The following is an 18,877-nucleotide window of genomic DNA, read 5'->3' as shown; positions in this document are numbered from 1 at the left end:
ATATATAAACTGCACATATATACTACACATATATACTACACATATATACTGCACATATATACTGCACATATATACTACACATATATACTGCACATATATACTGCACACATATATACTGCACACATATATACTGCACATATATACTACACATATATACTACACATATATACTGCACACATATATACTGCACATATATACTACACATATATAGTGCACACATATATACTGCACATATATAGTGCACATATATACTGCAGATATATAAACTGTATTTTTAATAAAACATTTCTTTGATGTGATAATGAGATGAAATAACAGTCCTTAGTCCTTTATAAGTCAATGATAATAACAATAATTATATTAATGGCCTATTTCTGGTGTGTGGGGGTGGGGGTGTGTGTGTGTGTGTGTGCGTGTGGGTGTGTGTGTGTGTGTGTGTGTGGGTGGGGGTGTGTGTGTGTGTGTGTGTGGGTGGGGGTGTGTGTGTGTGTGTGGGGGGGGGTGCGTGTGTGTGTGCGTGCGTGTGGGGGTGTGTGTGTGGGACAGTGGGTTGTTGCTGTAAAAGGCAGAAAAGTATAAAAGTAAAAGTAATATTAACTCTATTCATTTACCACACTGTGTCATTTGAGTAACTGTAAAATGACAGAGCTGCTGCTTTTTGTCTTAATATCGTTATCGGGAGACTCCAAATATCGCCCAACTCTAACTTTCAATATTTGTGATGAGTTCAGAACAGTTGTGAGGTAAAATAAATGTGTAGCCGATGTTTAAATCAGACGTGTTCTACAAACTGCTCAGATGTTTCTCCATGTTTCAGTCGTTTCTTCTCGTTGAGCCTCTGAAGTTTTATTTGGACTGATTCATGTTTGAGTTTAATCTGCCCCCGTTTAACCTCCACCTGTGCCACGCCCACTCTGACACGCCCACTGTGACGTCCGCACTTCCTTCTCCACTTTTATTTTCTTAATCGTCGATACTCGTTGGATTCTGCAGCGTCGCGTCGTCATTGTGGTCCAAATTTTAAAAAACGTGCTGCTCTAGTGCGACGTGCATCTGTCCATAGGGGGCGCCGACAGCTCCGCGGCGCTTTGTTGTGATGAGGTTTACGGCGACGTCAGCTCCATTGGACGCCGCGGTTTTCTAACGTGAAAGTCAGCGGATTTGTTTCTTTTATTGCGTGGTTTTAGATGAATATTGTGATTTAAAATGAAACGTATCAGACCGTCAGTGGAAATACGACCTGTAATTCGTTGTATTTATTTATTTACGTATTTAATTTTGATTGACGCTATACCTTCTTATAAAGTTAGAGCGAGGTGATAAAACCGTGATCTCACTGCGGCGATGGACGGACCACATTCCCCTGAGATGAATGAGTCTGTTTTATAGCCACTGCATCGACAGCCACACCTCCAGACGTAATTACAAACCATAAACTGTACATACAAATGGACATAGCTAACCTGCTAGCTGCGGCGTTCCAAACAGGAAGTGATCATGGGCGCACTTCCTGTCTCTCCTCTCTCTGTCTCTGCTGCTTCAGACTCGTCATTTTGGTCTTAAATGTTCGTATTAACCCTCTACGTGATCCTGGGGTTCATTTTATTTTTATTTATTCTTTTTATTTTTATTTTATTTATTTATTTATTTTTTTGAGTTACTTTGATTTTTTTCTTTTGATTTTTTTTTCTTTTTTAGTTTATTTTCCTCTTTTTTTGTTATTTTGAGGTTTGTTTGTTTTTTTAGTTATTTTGAGTTTTTTGTTTTTTTAGTTATTTTTGTTATAACTTTTTTTTTGTTATTATTATTATTATTATTATTATTATTATTAATTTATTTATTTATTTATTTTACTGTCCCCTCTCTCTGTCTCTGCTGCTTCAGACTCATTCTGGTCTTAAATGTTCATATTAACCCTCTACATGATCCTGGGGTTTTTATTTCACTATTGTGTCTGTAAATCAAGATCTGAACATTAATAACAGACAAATCAGGTCCTTCTTTCCCCGACGTCGCTCCTGTTAGCGTTAGCAACAGTTTTGATTGACAGCGTTGCTAAAGAAGCGTAATTATTTTTTTCACGATGCTAAAATTTCAAACTTTATTTCAATACTAAGGAATAAACTCAATGTATTTAGTATTGATGTTTGCTCAAATGAGAATCTAGTTTTGATACTAGTTTTAGTTTTGATTAGCATCTCATTTTCGATACAAACTCTGTTCTGAATGGTAAATTTATATTTCATAACACAAATTTGATTAACATTAATGAGTAAAAAGACAACATTTCCTTATCCATTCTTTTAATCTATTATTTATTATTGTTTCTGTAATATAGAAATGGACAGAGCTAACCTGCTAGCTGCTAAATTCCAAACAGGAAGTGAGTATTAGCATGGTTCTGCCCCCTCTCTCTGTCTCTGCTGTTGTCAGATTCGTCATTTTTGGTCTTAAATGTTCGTATTAACCCTCTACATGATCCTGGGGTTTTTATTTCACTATTGTGTCTGTAAATCAAGATATGAACATTAATAACAGACAAATCAGGTCCTTCTTTCCCCGAGGTCACTCCTGTTAGCGTTAGCGTTGACCTTCTCCTTGCTAAACCTGCTAACCCTACCTTTAATAGCCTCGCTCCGCTCCAGATTGGCTCTTTGGTTGCTGTGATACTCGTGGTCAGGATTCCGAGTTTTGAGGCAGTGGACAGGGAGCCGCAGGTGGGTTAGGGGTCAGAGGTCAGAGGTTAGCGGGTTAGAGTCAGACAGTGGACAGGGAGCTGCAGGTGGACGTCACTGTCACAGGTTAAACATAAAATAAACTTCTGTGTTTGGAAAGAGACGTGTTTGTGCCTCAATGCTAATGCTAATGCTAATGTTAATGATAATTTTGAGGCATAATAATATTAAAACACCACAAACTGAAGTATTCTACATATAAAATAACTGCGTAGTCGTTATTTTAATAAATTTTAATAGAAATGACTGTTAGCATTGACACTTGAGCTAGCTAGCATGCTACTGCGCACAGAGCCTATTAGTTTCAATATTATCGTTTATCGTCTGTATTTACTTCGGCGATACTTTCGTCTGCTCGTCAGTGTTCCACAGTATGGCATTAAACTTATCGAACTCCATGGAGACGAGCGGACGAAACCAGCAGGCCGAGTTACAGGTCAGGTCTGTGGAGGAACGCATGTTTTTCAGGGTACTTTAGAGAAATGAAAAGACTGTACTTGAGTCGTAAGTTCAATGCCAGACTGCAGGGCAATAACATCACCATGGAGCAAGATGGTGATGGATCAGAAAAGTTACAGAGTGCAGCTTTAACGTAGACCATCTGTTTGTGAATCATTTGAGGATGAGCCGTTTCAGACACAGTCACGTCTGAAACATAAAGAGGTTTGTGAAGAGGAGAGAGTGAGAGAGAGCGCCGCCCTGGAGGAAGAGGCACACCTCACATCCTGTGTCTGCTTCCTTCCTCTCAGCTATAAAAGTGGAACACACACACACACACACACACACACAGATCACACACACACACAAAAACACCCCCACATATAGAAACACACACACAGAAACACACACACATATACACACATGTATAGAAACACACACACATATACACACATGTATAGAAACACACACACATATACACACGTATATAGAAACACACACATAAACACACACGTATATAGAAACACACACTGAAACACACACACACATAGAAACACACACACACATAGAAACACACACACATATACACACGTATATAGAAACACACACTGAAACACACACACACACACTTACATAGAAACACACACACATATACACACGTATATAGAAACAGATCACACACACTCATACACACACACACATATCGCACACATTCATATATACACTCACACTGAAACACACACTCATATACAGTCATACACACTGAAACACACACTCACACTGAAACACACACTCACACTGAAACACACACACATACACCACACTTTGCAAACTGAGCACAGTCCTTCTTTTTAAGTAATACCAGACATTATTTTCACAGGATTTCAGTGGTAAATATCATTAATTTCATATGATTTTTATACTACAGCTTTTTCATCTCAGGATATTTATTTGATGCTGTTTTATAATTCTCTGTTGTTTGATATAATTCCAATATAACTCACTTTAATATTTACACTTCCCCTTTGCTAACTGCTAACGTGCTAACTGCTAACGAGCTAAATGCTAACGAGCCACTGTTAGCATAACAGTGAGTGTTGTTATTTTTACCAGTCACACTTTGTCTGTTGATGCTGTTCCTCTTTTTAAAGCTCTGGACTCGCTCGTCTAAATGTGTTTGTCAGTTTAAAGTTTCATTGCAGCATAAACAAATACAGCCAGTGTCAGTTAGCATCGTTAGCATCGTTAGCATGCTACTATCATAAACACAGCACTGTGCTGATATCTGCTGTGAAATATAAAAACCTTTAGCGTCTTAAATGTTTGTACAGCTCATGTGACAGTCACATGTGATTAAACGTGATCTTAAAGTGCAGGGAAAGTGTTTATTTTTGTTCTTGATGTTCTCTGTTCAAATATCAGAGCTGAGTTTGTGTCGTTCGTCCCTGGGCTCAGAGACGAGCCGCACCGCAGTTACACTGGTATCGGCTCTTGGTATCGGCGGCCCATGACGAGTGCGAGTACTGGCACCTGGTATCGACCCAACAGTGGTATCGATGTGCATCAGTACTGCGGAACATTCCAGTCAAAGCAGTGAGTCCCTGAGCACAGTGTGGGACACAGGACAGTTTAAAGTGACAGATGTAGAATTACAGTTTGTGAAAAGAACATTTTAACCTTTAGTCTGTTTTGAGTTTGAGTCTCTGTGACTCAGAGCCGTGACTCCAGCGTCACATCATGTGATGATAATACAGTGGATTTAAATAAACTCTGAGTGTCAGAATAATCCAGTGAAACTCAGACTCAGATGTGGATAAAGGGATTGTTCTTCTGGTCACACACGACAATGTCGCTCTGCGTCTGTCTGTCTAACACTGTATGTGCTGTGTGTTCTGTGTATATTCCATATGTTCTGTGTGTTATTTATGTTCTGTGTGTTATTTATGTTCTCTGTGCATTACTAAAGGTATATTTAGTGTTAAATGAGTTCCTGACAATTCTCGTTTTGTTCTGTGTGTTCCTAAAGTTGTATTTTGTTGTTGTTCCGTGTGTTACTAAAGTTGTATTTTGTTGTCGTTCTGTGTGTTACTAAAGTTGTATTTTGTTGTCGTTCTGTGTGTTCCTAAAGTTGTATTTTGTTGTCGTTCTGTGTGTTACTAAAGTTGTATTTTGTTGTCGTTCTGTGTGTTACTAAAGTTGTATTTTGTTGTCGTTTTGTGTGTTACTAAAGTTGTATTTTGTTGTCGTTCTGTGCAGGAGGAGGAGGACCCAGACAAAGGTCAGCCCTGTATTCGCTGTGGAGACCAGTGCCCCGGGTTCAGCGTGCACGGATGGAGGTAAAACACTGTGGTGATCATTTAGGACAGTTACCGTGGCGATTAACAATTTAAAACACATAATGTTTTGAACGTGGAAAAGGAGGAAGCTGTCACAAGAAATGTTCAGCCCATGTTGTGTATTGACTCTGGGCTCACACAGATATAAATATTTAGATATTTTTTATTATTTTTGTGACATGTTCTAGTCCAGGGGTCACCGACCCTGTGCCCGCGGGCGCCATGTCGCCCCCAAGCGCCACATGAGTCGCCCGCAGACCGGTTCTAAAAATAGCACAACTCACTAATGAGCTGCATTTAAAATTTTAATTTTATTCTGTTGCTATTTTTTTTTTATTACCCTTGCGTTTATATAGATTTAAAAATGACAATATTTTAAACATATGTTCTTTATAAGTGAAGTTTAGATAAGTTAAGGTGAACTTTGACCTACTCACTTCAAAGGTCAGTATTGTGCGTGTGACAAAACCAGTGCTCCGCTCTGCGCTGTGAGGATGAGCTGAATGCAGTTTGACTCCAAGACATGGTCGAAAATAAAGAGATCACTTTCACAACGATTTAAGACTAAAAGAAACCTGCGCGTATCTGCGGAGCGACTGTGGTGACAGCAAAGACACAATGTGGAGGGACACGTCACCACGTCTCACAAAACTCCACACTAACTACCCACAGGGACGCACACTCCCCACGGGGACGCACACTCCCCACGGGGACGCACACTCCCCACGGGGACGCACACTATGGGCAGAACAAGCCCAGAGCTAAACGCAGCTTTGGATAAACAACAGACTTTTTTCACGACACCAGTGAAAAAGTCACACAACACAACAGAGATTTATTTAAAAATATGTAGCTTATTTTCCTTTAACATTACATAATTGATAACTTTATGAAACACGGTGCAATGTGTATTATTTATGTTTTGTTAAAAAGGTTTGTCATAGTGAAAATGGGACACTTTTGAGATGTAGTGATGTGTCATCTGGAAATTTAACAGTTACTAAGATCAGTAAAGTTAAAGAGCTGAATACTGATCTGTTTCCCTCGTTGCTCATTGTTGATAATTATTTTGAGAAATCATTAATGTGATCAGTGTCACATAGATGATTATCATTTATCTTTATTAATGTAGAACTAAAGGCAAACTGAGAAAATGTGTTATTTCAGAGGAGCGTCTCAAACCGGTCGCCCTCGTACGACTCAGTCCATAAAAAGCTCTCAGGTTAAAAAAGGTGACCCCTGCTCTAGTCTCTGGTGATGAAACTGAATCTCAAAGGATCATTAAAAAACTAAAAGTCGAACGGTTAGAAATATATATTTTAATTTATTATGGGACAGTGGCTCAGTTGGTAGAGCGTGTGTGCACTGATCTGAAGGTTGACGGTGCGATTCCAGCTCCCACAGTTGAGGTGTCGTTGTGTCCTTGGGCAAAATATTTAACCGCCCTCGTCCCAGTGTCTGTGTGCAACGGTGTGTGAATGTGTGTGTGTGTGTGTGAATGTGGGTGTGTGTGAATGTGTGAGTGTGTGTGAATGTGTGAGTGTGGGTGTGTGTGGGGGTGTTTGTGTGTGTGAAGGTGTGAGGGGGGGTGTGTGTGTGTGTGTGAAGGGGTGTGTGTGTGGGGGTGTGTGTGTGAAGGGGTGTGTGTGTGAAGGTGTGTGTGTGTGTATATGTGTGTGTGTGTGTGTGTGGTTCCTTGATGCTTTGAGTCTTGAAGGGGGAAAATTGCAGTGTCCAGCCTCTGTCCAGGACCCGGACTCTCTGCTTCTGTCCAGACGCTTCAGACTCAGACTCCTCCACCACAGTCTCTGGAGGAGCATTTAAAGCCGCACTCTGTAACTTTTCAGCTCCCACTGGACACCACAGTTTTCTAACACGGACGTCAGCGGATTTGTTTCTTTTATGACGTTACTTTAGATGAATATTGTGATTTAAAAATGTGCAAATTAAAACAGAATGATCCACAGAGATGAGAACCATAGAGACACAAGCACAGAAGAGCTGATTTAAAGTGACCTCAGGAGTAAAACCAGCTCTTTTTTAGTTTTATATTTTCAGATTTTACATTTTAAGCCTGTCTGTTCACACTATATTTAAATTTAATATTGTTTTTCCTTTGTTGGTTTTCTCTCTCTGTTTCACGTCAGACTGAGCGGGTCGTTTGTCGTCGTTTGTCGTCGTTTGTCGTCGTTTGTCGTTGTTTGTCGCTCTCGGCTTCGCTCTCCGCTCTTCGCTCTCCTGCTGCGACACTTTGGACCACTCCCTGTTTCCACTGAGCTGTTTTCATCATTTTTCCGAACGTGTCGAAAATCCCAAAATACATTTCCCCATAAAAATACAGAGTGTGTTTCTACATAACGACCACGCACTCCTGAACGCACACAGAGGTCGTGTGCAGCTCGGAGCTCGCAGGGCGGTTCAAGATGGACGCCGCTGTAATCGTATCTTTGGCGTTGGCTTTGTGCTCCGTCTTTTCAGGTCAAGACAAAAGCTGGAAGTGAAGTGTAATTTAAAACATGTGTGCGTCGCTCCAGGGCCACACGGCGGGACAGGCTCAGTTTAGGTTCATCTGTGTCACGCCTACGACGACACGACGGGACAGGAAGTGACAAAAGAACAGAACGAATCAGTCCTGAGGGTCAAAGGTCAGATATCACACAAACATGACTCCTGTGAGCGTTTAGCCCCGTTATCGTCACGTTAACGCGGCAAAAAACAGACCTGGAGTTGTGTTTTGTTTCATTCACATGTTTGAGTCGCACTTTATTATTAGTCTGTAACATCTACAAACCTCAAAATGTGACGTTCCACCTTGTGATGTCATCAAGTGGGAGTTTTAAAGTGAACAGCAATTTTTACCTTCAGTAGAGACTGGAACAAATGATTCAAGAGAAGAAAGAAAAGAAAGAGATGAGAGAGAAAGGAAGAAAGGGAGACAGAGAGAGAGGGAGAGAGAGAGAAAGAGAGAGATAAAGAGAAAGAGAGAGGAAAGAAAGAGAGAGAGAGAAAGGGAGAAAGGGAGACAGAGAGAGGGAGAGAGAGAGAAAGAGAGAGGAAAGAAAGAGTGGAAAGAGAGAAAGAGGGAGAGAGAGAAAGGGAGAGGAAAGAAAGAGTGGAGAGAGAGAGAGAAAGAAAGGGAGAAAGAGAGAGAGAGAAAGGGAGGATGAGAGAGAGATAGGGAGAAAGGAAAAAAGAAGGAGGGGAGCGGTAAAGAGAGGAAAGAAAGAGTAATGAAAGAGAAAGAGGGAGAGAGAAAGAAAGGGAGGAAGAGATGGAGAGTAATGAGAGAGAGAGGAAGAAAGGGAGAGAGAGAGAGAGAAAGAGTAATGAGGGAGAGAGAGGGAGAGAGAAAGAGATGGAAGGGGACAGAGAGAGGGAGACAGAGGAAAGGAGGGATAATGAGAGAAAGGGAGAGAGTGATAGAAGAAGAGAAAGTGGGATAATTAAAAAGAAAGAGAAGGAAGAAAGTAGCTAATAAAAGAGAGGAGAAAAACAGGGAGAGGACAGAAAGAACAGAAACAAAATCCAGGACTGAAATGATCCAAATGATTCTATAAATGAAGGTGTGTGGAGTTTAAAAACACAGTGGAGCACTTCCTGTATCACCACATGATGACATCACAAGGTGGAACAGAGTGTTTTCAGTTTGAGAGAAGAAGAACTCAGTCTAAATCTGCAGGTTTGTGTGTTAAACATGTGAGAATGAAACAAAACACAACTCCAGGTCTGTTTGATGACGCTGGTATCGGATGTTGGTTTCCAAATATCGGTTCAGTCGATATCCTGGTTGAACATTTAAACTGACGTAATTAACAGTTACATAACACATTTGGATCAGTTTTGTCGTGTTTTATTTTAGTTTTAAAGTAAATAAATGCTGTTTTCAGTCTTTACTCTGGTATCGGTCGATATCGGCAGATCCTTAAAGCGACAGTATCAAAATTGGTATCGAAACTGAAAACGCTGGATTGTTCCTTCGTGTTCACAGGTTCCATCTTTGTGTTACATACGACATTTTCGGGACTTTTCACCATTCAAAAGAACATATAGTTTTAAATTGTTAGTTACTACGGAAACCGCCCTGATTTTCCGTGGTCCATAAACCCCGTGTTTGTCGGTTTGATTTGCTCAGATCCTCACAGCAGATGTTTGGAGTGTTTTCAGTGACAGGTGTGACGTTTGGGGTCAGTTTGTGAGATTATAATCCAGGTTTTTAGATTATTTTTGATGTCGTCATGGTAACCTGTCACTTCCTCTTTGTGCTTTGCTTCTTGTTTTGAATCACACGCCCTAAAAACATGAGGAGACCTTTTTAAAAAGCTGCTCGCGTGTTTTTTTTTCCACTTGAGTTTTTCATGATAAGAGTAAAATTTTAATGTGAAATGTTAAAGTTCGATATATCGCTGAGGTTAAAACAGACGATGAACGATAATATCAAAACTAATTTATGCCACTGACATGAAAACCCGAAGACTATTTTAAAAAGAAGAGCTGCAATAAATGAATGAATAAATAATTGTGTGAGCGGCTCAGTTGGTAGAGCAGGATCATGTAGAGGGTTAATAGTCAAAAGTTAAAAGTCGGACGTGCGCTCATGATCACTTCCTGTTTGGAATGCGGCAGCTAGCAGGTTAGCTATGTCCATTTACATAAAGTCTACCGTTTATACACAGTTTGGAAACACGTTCAAATGTTTTGCTTTTGAATATCGACAAAGTGATGGTGATTTATGAGCGGCCATTTTGAAAACCCTGGAGTCTTGTGTTAAAATTCCATCTTCTTCTTCTGTAACTCGTTTAGCCCAACGCCTTTGTCACGGTCCAGAGCCTAAAACAGGAAGTCATCCATCTTGATTTGACTCTTCTTCAAGCAGATCTGATATGGCGGCGAGGGGCAGATGGGGCGTCCGCTGCCAGCAGGGGCCGAATTGAGTTAGGTCTGACCCCCGTGTTAGTCATTAGTGAGAGGGGACAGCGCCATCTGCCTTTGGGGAGAGATCTAACGCCGCGCTCCACTGGACATATTGATTATTACAGCAGCAGTTGGTTAATCCTGGTCTTTATGCTCTGGCCGTATGTTAAAGCCTCAAACAGCACATTTAGTCCTCGTTTGGTCCAGTTTTGGTCCTGTTCTAGTTCTGTTTCAGTCCTGGTCTTGTTCAGTTTAGATGTGGTGTACTGTGTATGCAGGTGAGAGCGCCCCCTCTGGACTGGCCCTGAATTGCAGGTAGTGAAATCCGATAATATTGTATTTTTGTGCGTAATATTGTATCGGATATCAGTGTCGATACTGGAAGATTTACTGGATCGGCTTTTGATGATATCGGTTCAGTCGATATCCTGGTTTGACGTTTAATTGGATGTTTTAATACGATTTACAGGCTGATTTTGGCCCCAAACAGCCCCGTACGGCTCTTTAAAGCCTCCAGTGCGGCTCTTTGTGCATTTTTTGGATGTACTTTATTTATTTATTAAGTTTGTGATTGGCCGTGTTTGTAGCATAAGTATTGACTCTATTGAAATAATAATGTTTTATGTATATTTTTACTATTCGTCTGAGTAAATCCCATGCATATAATTAAAAAAAAAAAAGATGTTGTAGAGTAAATATTACAAATGACATATAATCTGCTCCAAACCACACAGCCACATAAATACAACACGTTAAACCCTCGACTTATTTCTTTTAAATCAATTTGTTAATCACTTTGTCTCGTTACTTGTTAAAAAAAACATCTGGCTCTTTCTGATTTGGTTTGAAATGGGCCAAAGTGAAAAACGCTGCAGATCTGTGGAAAGTCTCATAATGTTTGTACTATTTATTTATTTATTTATTTATTCATTTATTTATTTCAAGCACATTTATCAGGGATCACATTTCACAAACTTGTTCCCATTTAAGCTCGAAAAGGAGTGTGAAGAAGAAAACATATTAAATCGCAGCCTTATCTTCCATTAGGACATAAATTAAATGTTTTGTTTAAGCTTCATATTCAGTTGAAAAAAAACAACAACTTTTGATTCAGTGAGGATTTGTTGTTTTATGTCTCGTATTTTATATCTGTTTTTGTTTGTTGTTGTTTGAGCAGCTTCAGTTGTATTTTAAATGTGCTAAAGAAATAAAATTGCGTTAAAAATAAGCGTTTTTAAGGACATACGTGCTATTTTCTGTCCCCACATTGGTATCGGTTAAAGGGATCGGCAGATAGTTAAAGGCAAAGTGTCGATATTGTCTAATAAACAATATGGAAAAGCTGAACCGCACATGTTTACGTCTTTGAGTTAAACACGACTCGGCGACAGACTGATTATGTTGGATGTTTTTCACAGACGTGTTTTTGTTGTGTTTAAGCTCCTCTTCTCCACAGAGTGTCCAGAACAAAGAGCTATCCAAAAAACATCACGTCTTCACCTCAAATAACTCGTTCATCATCCAAAAAACGTAAGAGACAAAGGAAACAGTGGAGCCACAGCGCTGATGTTTGAGCTGAGAGGTTTCTGAGCCCCTTAAATAAAACTCGCAGAAAAAAACAAACAAAAAAAACAAACAATTTCTACATCTTTCACTTCCATTTGTTCATTTGTCCCGTCTCGTGTTTTTATTTTATTTTATTATTTTTTATTTATTTTTACTATTTTCTACATTTTATAGACACAGAAGACATTAGATTTATGAACTGATATTTATATATAATTATATAGTTAAAGAAAAAGTAAAATAACTTAATAACTTAATATATTTTTGTATTTTCTATTCAAGTATTTGTGTCACGTCGATGCAGAACATGACAAACACTTTGGCTCAAATCTGTTTCCATGATTAATGTTTTGTATCGAAGCGCCGTCCATCTGCCCCCGAGCGCCACACGTGAGCGGGGAGGGCATCTGAACAGAAACAGCTCTACCCTCAGACTGAAAACACTCTGTTCCACCTTGTGATGTCATCGTGTGGTGATACAGGAAGTGCTCCACTGTGTTTTTAAACTCCACACACCTTCATTTATAGAATCATTTGGATCATTTCAGACCTGGATTTTCTTTCTGTCCTTTATGTCCTCTGCCTCTTTTTTCTCCTCTCTTTTATTAGCTGCTTTCTTCCTTCTCTTTCTTTTTTAATTATCCCCCTTTCTCTTCTTCTATCACTATCTCCCTTTCTCTCATTACCCCTCCTTTCCTCTTTCTCCCTCTATCTGTCCCCTTCCATCCATCTCTGTCTCTCTCTTTTTCACTCTCATTATTTTTTCTTTCTCCCTCTCTCTTCCTCCCTCTCTTTTTCTCCCTTCCCTCCTCTCTCTCTCTCTCTCTCACTCCCTCTCTCCCCCTACTCTATCTTTTTTCTCTCTCACCACCCTCCCTCTTCCGCTCTCCTTTTCTCCCTTTCCCTCCTCTCCCTTTCTCTTTCTCTCTCATCACTCTTTCTTTGCTCTCTCTTTGCCCTCTCTCTCATTACTCTTTCTTTCCTCTTTCTCTCCCCCTCTCTCTTCTCTCTTTCTCCCATTCACTCTCTCATTATTCTTTCCCTCCTCTCCCTTTCTCTTTCTCTCTCATCACTTTTTCTTTGCTCTCTCTTTCCCCTCTCTCTCATTACTCTTTCTTTCCTCTCTTTGTCTCCCCCTCTCTCTTCTCTCTTTCTCCCTTTCACTCTCATTATTCTTTCGTTCCTCTCCCTTTCTCTTTTTCTCTCTTTCTCCCTTTCACTCTCTCATTATTCTTTCTTTCCTCTCCCTTTCTCTTTTTCTCTCTCTCTCATCCCTCTCTCATTCTCTCTCCCGCTCTCTCATCACTCTTTCTGTCCTCTGTCTTTCTCTCTCTCCCTATATTCCTCTCTTCTCCTCTCTCTCATCACTTTTTCTTTTCTCTCTTTCTTCTCTAGACTCATTTGTTTCCGTCTCTCTTGATCTAAAGCTAAAAGTCTCTGTTCACTTGAAAACTCCCACTTGATGACATCACAAGGTGGAACGTCGCGTTTTGATCTTCGTAGATGTGACAGACGAATAATAAAGTGCGACTCAAACATGTGAGTGAAACAAACACAACTCCAGGTGTGTGTTCTTCACATTCGCACACGGATAAACGCTCAGAGGAGTCACTTTTACGTTGGCGATGACACAAAACAAAGAAAGTCATGATTATTTTTGTCGTTTATCGTGGTTGTCATGGTCACACATTCAGTCGCCGTGACAGCCCCAGCGTGGTCACTCATGAGTGTGCTGAGTGTGCCACGCTGTGCGTCGGAGTCTCCGTCTGTGTGTGCGCCCCCGGTGGAGAGGAGGAGGCGGGGCTATAAGAGGCGAGAGCGTCAGATGTGAACACGAGGAGACGTTTGGAGGCGACAGGAGTCTGAGGAGCGTCTGGTCCGTCGCTCACGGTATTTGATTTTTACTCAAAAGAGGCAGAGTTCAGTCTGTGGTGATTGTGTTGTTTATTTTCAGACGTGACTTTGTTGTGTTTTTATATTTATATTTATTCTAGAGTTTATTCTGACACAGGGATGAGCTGCAGCGACTGTTGGTTTTATGATTTTGATTCAGACGATTTGCTGTTTGGGTCTTTTATTGGTTTTAGGACAAACTCTTTTCACCGAGGGCCATATCTTGAAAAATACTCGACACAGAGGTCAGGGGTCACTACAGTGGATAATTCAGACGGTGCATTTAACATCGTTTTGACTAATTCCGCCTTGAAATATTAACATTTGGTCTGTTTGACGATGCAGTGTGATGTTATTTAGGTTAAATTGCTGAATTACTCAAATTTGCCATAAAAAGTTCTGATTTTGATCAATTGGGCCAGTTCAGCTGAAGGTTTGAGGGCCAATAAAAAATGCTCTGTGGGCCGCATTTGGCCCCTGGACCATGGTTTGGACACCCCTGTTTTAGTAGGACTGTTTATGAGCTGATGGCTCCAGAACGTCTCATAATTTTCATTTAATTATTATTCAGACAAAGCTCTTGTGTTGTTACTCACATGACACGTCTTAATCCAGTTTGTGATAAATTACTGTATTTTCTGGACTGTAAGTGTCACTTTTTTCATAGTTTGTCCGGGGGTGTGACTTATATGTGAAATTATAAGTGGATTTATTGATTTGGAGTGAGATCCAGAGTAAACTTTTTGTTGTTTTTTCTTCTTTATTTATCTGATTAACTGTTAATATCTTACGTTAACAAACCAGACACGTGTTCAGTTCTGTCTGTGCTTCATGTCGCTGAGTAAATATAAATGTTACGTTAGCGTGATGTACTGATATTTGTGTATTTTGTGTTGTTGTCATTACAAACCCTCATGTGTGCGTTTATCTTGTCACCTTTGCTGTTGTTGTTGAGGTTGTTGTTACATCACTAAACAAAATGGCCACCCTCTGCACTCGTGTCATTGTGTGCGTGTCTCTTCTTGTTCAGGAACGTCGCCTCTCGTCTCTTTTGTTCCTTCTTGTCGGATATAATCTCATCACTTGAGCCTTGAGATTTTGTTTAATTTGCATCTATAGAAATGGTAATGCCCTGATTATGAAGCACTTACAGAAGCTCAAAATGTAACGAGTGTGTGTTTTTTTTAGCTAAGTTCGTTAAGTCCCTGTCTGAAAATGTTTCCCTGAAGCTATTGTGTTTGACTCTTTGGGTGGTTGGATAGTTTACGTTCATTTCAATTCAAGTTTGTTTCTATTTCACATTTAAAACACTTAAAAGTCAACAACAAACAAAAAAATAAAACACCAAGATGTCCTGTTTAGCTCGTGTTAAATATAAAGACGTGACGGAGTGAGCGTGACGTCACCGCAGTGTTCAGCTCCAAATGAAGCTCATCGAGGCCAGAGCAGGTTTAGCGGCGAATTTAGCGCTGAGTTCCATATTTGGAGCTCCGACCTCGAGTATCATAGCAACCAAAGAGCCAATCAGGAGCGAGGCTGTTGAAGGTAACGCCCCTTCCCTTCCGCACCGCTGGTTTAACAGGGAGCGGGCGCTTAGCAACGCTGCCAATCAAACCTGTTGCTAACGCTAACAGGAGCGACCTCGGGGAAAGAAGGACCTGATTTGTCTGTTATTAATGTTCATATCTTGATTTACAGACACAATAGTGAAATAAAAACCCTAGGATCATGTAGAGGGTTAATACGAACATTTAAGACTAAAATGATGAGTCTGACGATGCAGCTGGAATCGCACACATGATCATTTCTTGTTTGTAGCGCATTGCTAGCAGGTTAGCTCTGTCCATTTACATGTTCAGTCTATGGCAGGGGCGTCAAACTCATTTTTACAAAGGGCCATGTTCGCTCTCAAAGGGCCAGATGTAACTAACTGTAAGATAAATATCACTAAATGTAACCAAATTTAATGTAAATAAATGCAACTACTTTTGAATCTTGTTAATTAACCTTTTCTATATTTATTACTTATTCAAGTTACAAATATTGCATATGGATTTGCATAAATATGAAAAAATGGCTGTTTAACTGTGTATCTAATGATAAACTGACATTTTAAAACAGTCAGACCTTTTAATTTACTTTGTCGTGGGCCACATAAAATGATGTGGCGGGCTGCATTTGGCCCACGGGCCTTGAGTTTGACACATGTGGTCTATGGCCTCCTCACACTCTTCCTTTATCATTTCACACTTGAATCTGTCAAATTAAGTCTATGGCTCAAAAACTCTCACATTTGAATAACTTAACGGTGATTTCTTTGTCCTCGTGCGGCCGGGGTCGCTCTGGTTACGTCACACGGAGGAGGGACAGTGACACACGCCCGTGTAATCGAGGAGAAGTCAGAGCGGGTACAGCAGCGGGCTAACCCTCCGCTGGAGCCGTCATCAAAGCATTTCTTAAACATGAAGTCACGAGTGGGAGTTTGCCAACCACCTGCGCCCTGCGGCAACCACAGCCAATTAGAGACAAGACGCTGCTCCAAGAGACGAGGACGATTCTAAATGTCCACAGTTTATAGAGAGAAGGACGTGTGAGCTTTGCATCGAGGAAACGTTCACTCACACGCACACGGATTTACACACGAGTGCAAACAGACACTGGATCATATGTTGGAGCTGGAATCGCACCGACAACCTCTGGGTCAGTGGGCACGACCGCTCGACCAATGAAGGGGATGGGTGTAAAATGTCATTGTCTTGAATATGTGGCCAAACTGACTGAAATAATGTGCAATGGATAGAATAATGTGCAGAAAGTGTAATGTGCAATTTTTATTTTTGACCCTTTGACCCTTTGACCCCGGCCCCTGGGACAACGGAGGGAAATTAGCGTTTGGCAATAATCCTGTGTGTTTATGTTCATGTTGTATCATGTGTGTTCATTAGCATTGTCCCACATAAATAAAATAAAAATAAATAATAAAATAAAATAAAATAAAAAAACAAAATAAAAATAAATAATAAAATAAAAATAAAAATAAAATAAAAATAAATAATAAAACAAAATAAAAAACAAACAAAACTAAATAAAATAAAAATTAATAATAAAATAAAATAAAAAACAAACCAAAACAAAATAAAATAAAATGAAAAAAAAACTAAATACAAAATAAAAGTAAAAATAAAAATAAAATAGAATAGAATAAAAAAAATAAAAAATAAAATAAAAAAAATCTAAATAAAAACATTAAAAATAAAATACAATAAAATACATTACATTACATTACATGATGTTTATGTCGAAATTGGGATTCAAACCACCAACCTTCAGATCAGACTCCAGACCATCATAGTAACACAACAACGCCTTTTAACTCTCTAGAAAAAGTAAAGGTTTGACCATGTTCTTTTGGCTCCTCCGTGTGACGAGGTTTATAAGATTTACCACAGAAAACGCAGCGGACCCTGGTCGTTTTTGTTTTTGTTGAAGGGACTTTTGTGCTGAAATAAAGCAGCTTTGTGCCCTGTGAACTTAAGCCACACGTTCGACCGGCAGCTCCTTATGTAACGACACACAGGCGTTTCACACAGGCAGGAGGTGAGCTTTAGCGGGGTCGGTTTGGCTCCTCCCACCCGGCACACTGACACCGGGGCAGTCGCTCTCTCCGGACCCCTCGGACCTGCTGCAGATGGGATTGGGACAAACGGGGGGGATTACCGCACGCATCCACATCTCCTCAGGACGCCGCCGGAGCCACGGACAGATTATGTCACTGACCTCATTCCCCGTGTTGTGAAATGAGCCAAAACTTGAGCCAAATCTGGACTAAACTGGTCACAGCCGCGGAGCTTTTCAAAAATACTTCTTTTATTAGTCCAATGAGTCCAACCGGCAGATTTTATTTTTCTTTTGCTGTGGATCGGACCTGGACGACTGAGGGACACACTGTTTTCATCCCTGACAGTTTGTTCTGCTCACTAGCGCCTCACAGTGGTCACGTGACGTTGCTGCGCCGTGTCCGATCAGCTGATTTAAACAGGTGTCGGCGCCATCTACAGTCAGACTTATTCAGGACAGTATCGCAGGTGTGTGAGAGTGAAAATGCCCCTCGTCCCGGTTTAACCCCAGCAACAGCATCACGTGACCACTGTGAGGCGCCAGTGAGCAGAACAAACTGTCAGGGATGAAAACAAAGTAAACAAATCTATTCAAATGAAATAAAAATGCTTGTATTGTTTGTACTTGTGTTTGTAGTTTATATAATGTAACAGTCAAACCCTTTACAGTCTTAGATAACGACGTATTTGATCAAATATCTTTAGCTGCAGGGGACGATTTAAAACTTTTACTGTTCAGACCCGGCCCTGAACTTTAGGTTTGAAAAATGTGTCATATTTGAAAAGGCCACGTTCATGTCTCTGAGAAACACACAAATATTTAAGTTTCATCTCAGATTCAAATGTAAAAGTTCAACACCTGATCACCTGAAGCACAAGGAGAACCTGCAGCTGCAGCTCTGTGTGTGTGTGAGTGTGTGATAGAGTGTGAGGGTGTGTGCGAGGGTGTGTGTGTGTGCGTGTGTGTGTGGGGGGGGTGGGTGTGTGTGAGTATCTGTGTGCGTGCGTGTGTGTGTGTGTGTGGGGGGGGTGTGTGTGGGTGTGCGCGGGTGTGTGTGTGTGAGAGGGGGTGTGTGGGGGTGTGTGTGGGGGTGTGTCTGTGTGTGCGTGTGTGTATGTGTCTCTGTGGGGGTGTGTGTGTGTGTGTGTATGAGATCTGTGTGCGTGTGTTGTGTGTGAGATCTGTGTGTATGTGTGTTGTGTGTAGCTCACTTGTGTTCTCTACTGTCCTCTTCTCTACAGAAAGATCTGTCTTCAGTGTGTGTGTGTGGTGTGTGTTCACTGTGTGGGTGTGTGTGTGTGTGTGTGGTGTGTGTTCAGTGTGTGTGTGTGAGATCTGTGTGCGTGTGTTGTGTGTGTTGTGTGTTGTGTGTGTAGCTCA

The 18,877-nt window shown here is 40.6% G+C and overlaps 1 protein-coding gene across 1 annotated transcript in view; it reads left to right on the top strand.

The window, feature by feature from the left end:
• Nucleotides 1–18,877, top strand: part of prickle3 (prickle homolog 3) — a 118,419-nt gene that overhangs the window by 92,935 nt on the left and 6,607 nt on the right. The window contains exon 3 of the mRNA XM_033968942.2: nt 5,430–5,509. Coding sequence (XP_033824833.1) covers nt 5,430–5,509 — 80 coding nt within the window. The remainder of the gene's footprint in view (nt 1–5,429; nt 5,510–18,877) is intronic.

Source organism: Periophthalmus magnuspinnatus, chromosome 7, assembly GCF_009829125.3.
Source record: "Periophthalmus magnuspinnatus isolate fPerMag1 chromosome 7, fPerMag1.2.pri, whole genome shotgun sequence".
NCBI classification, from domain to species: domain Eukaryota; kingdom Metazoa; phylum Chordata; class Actinopteri; order Gobiiformes; family Gobiidae; genus Periophthalmus; species Periophthalmus magnuspinnatus.
The sequence above is the reverse complement of the archived record's forward strand: the minus strand, read 5'-3'. Positions and strand labels throughout refer to the sequence as shown.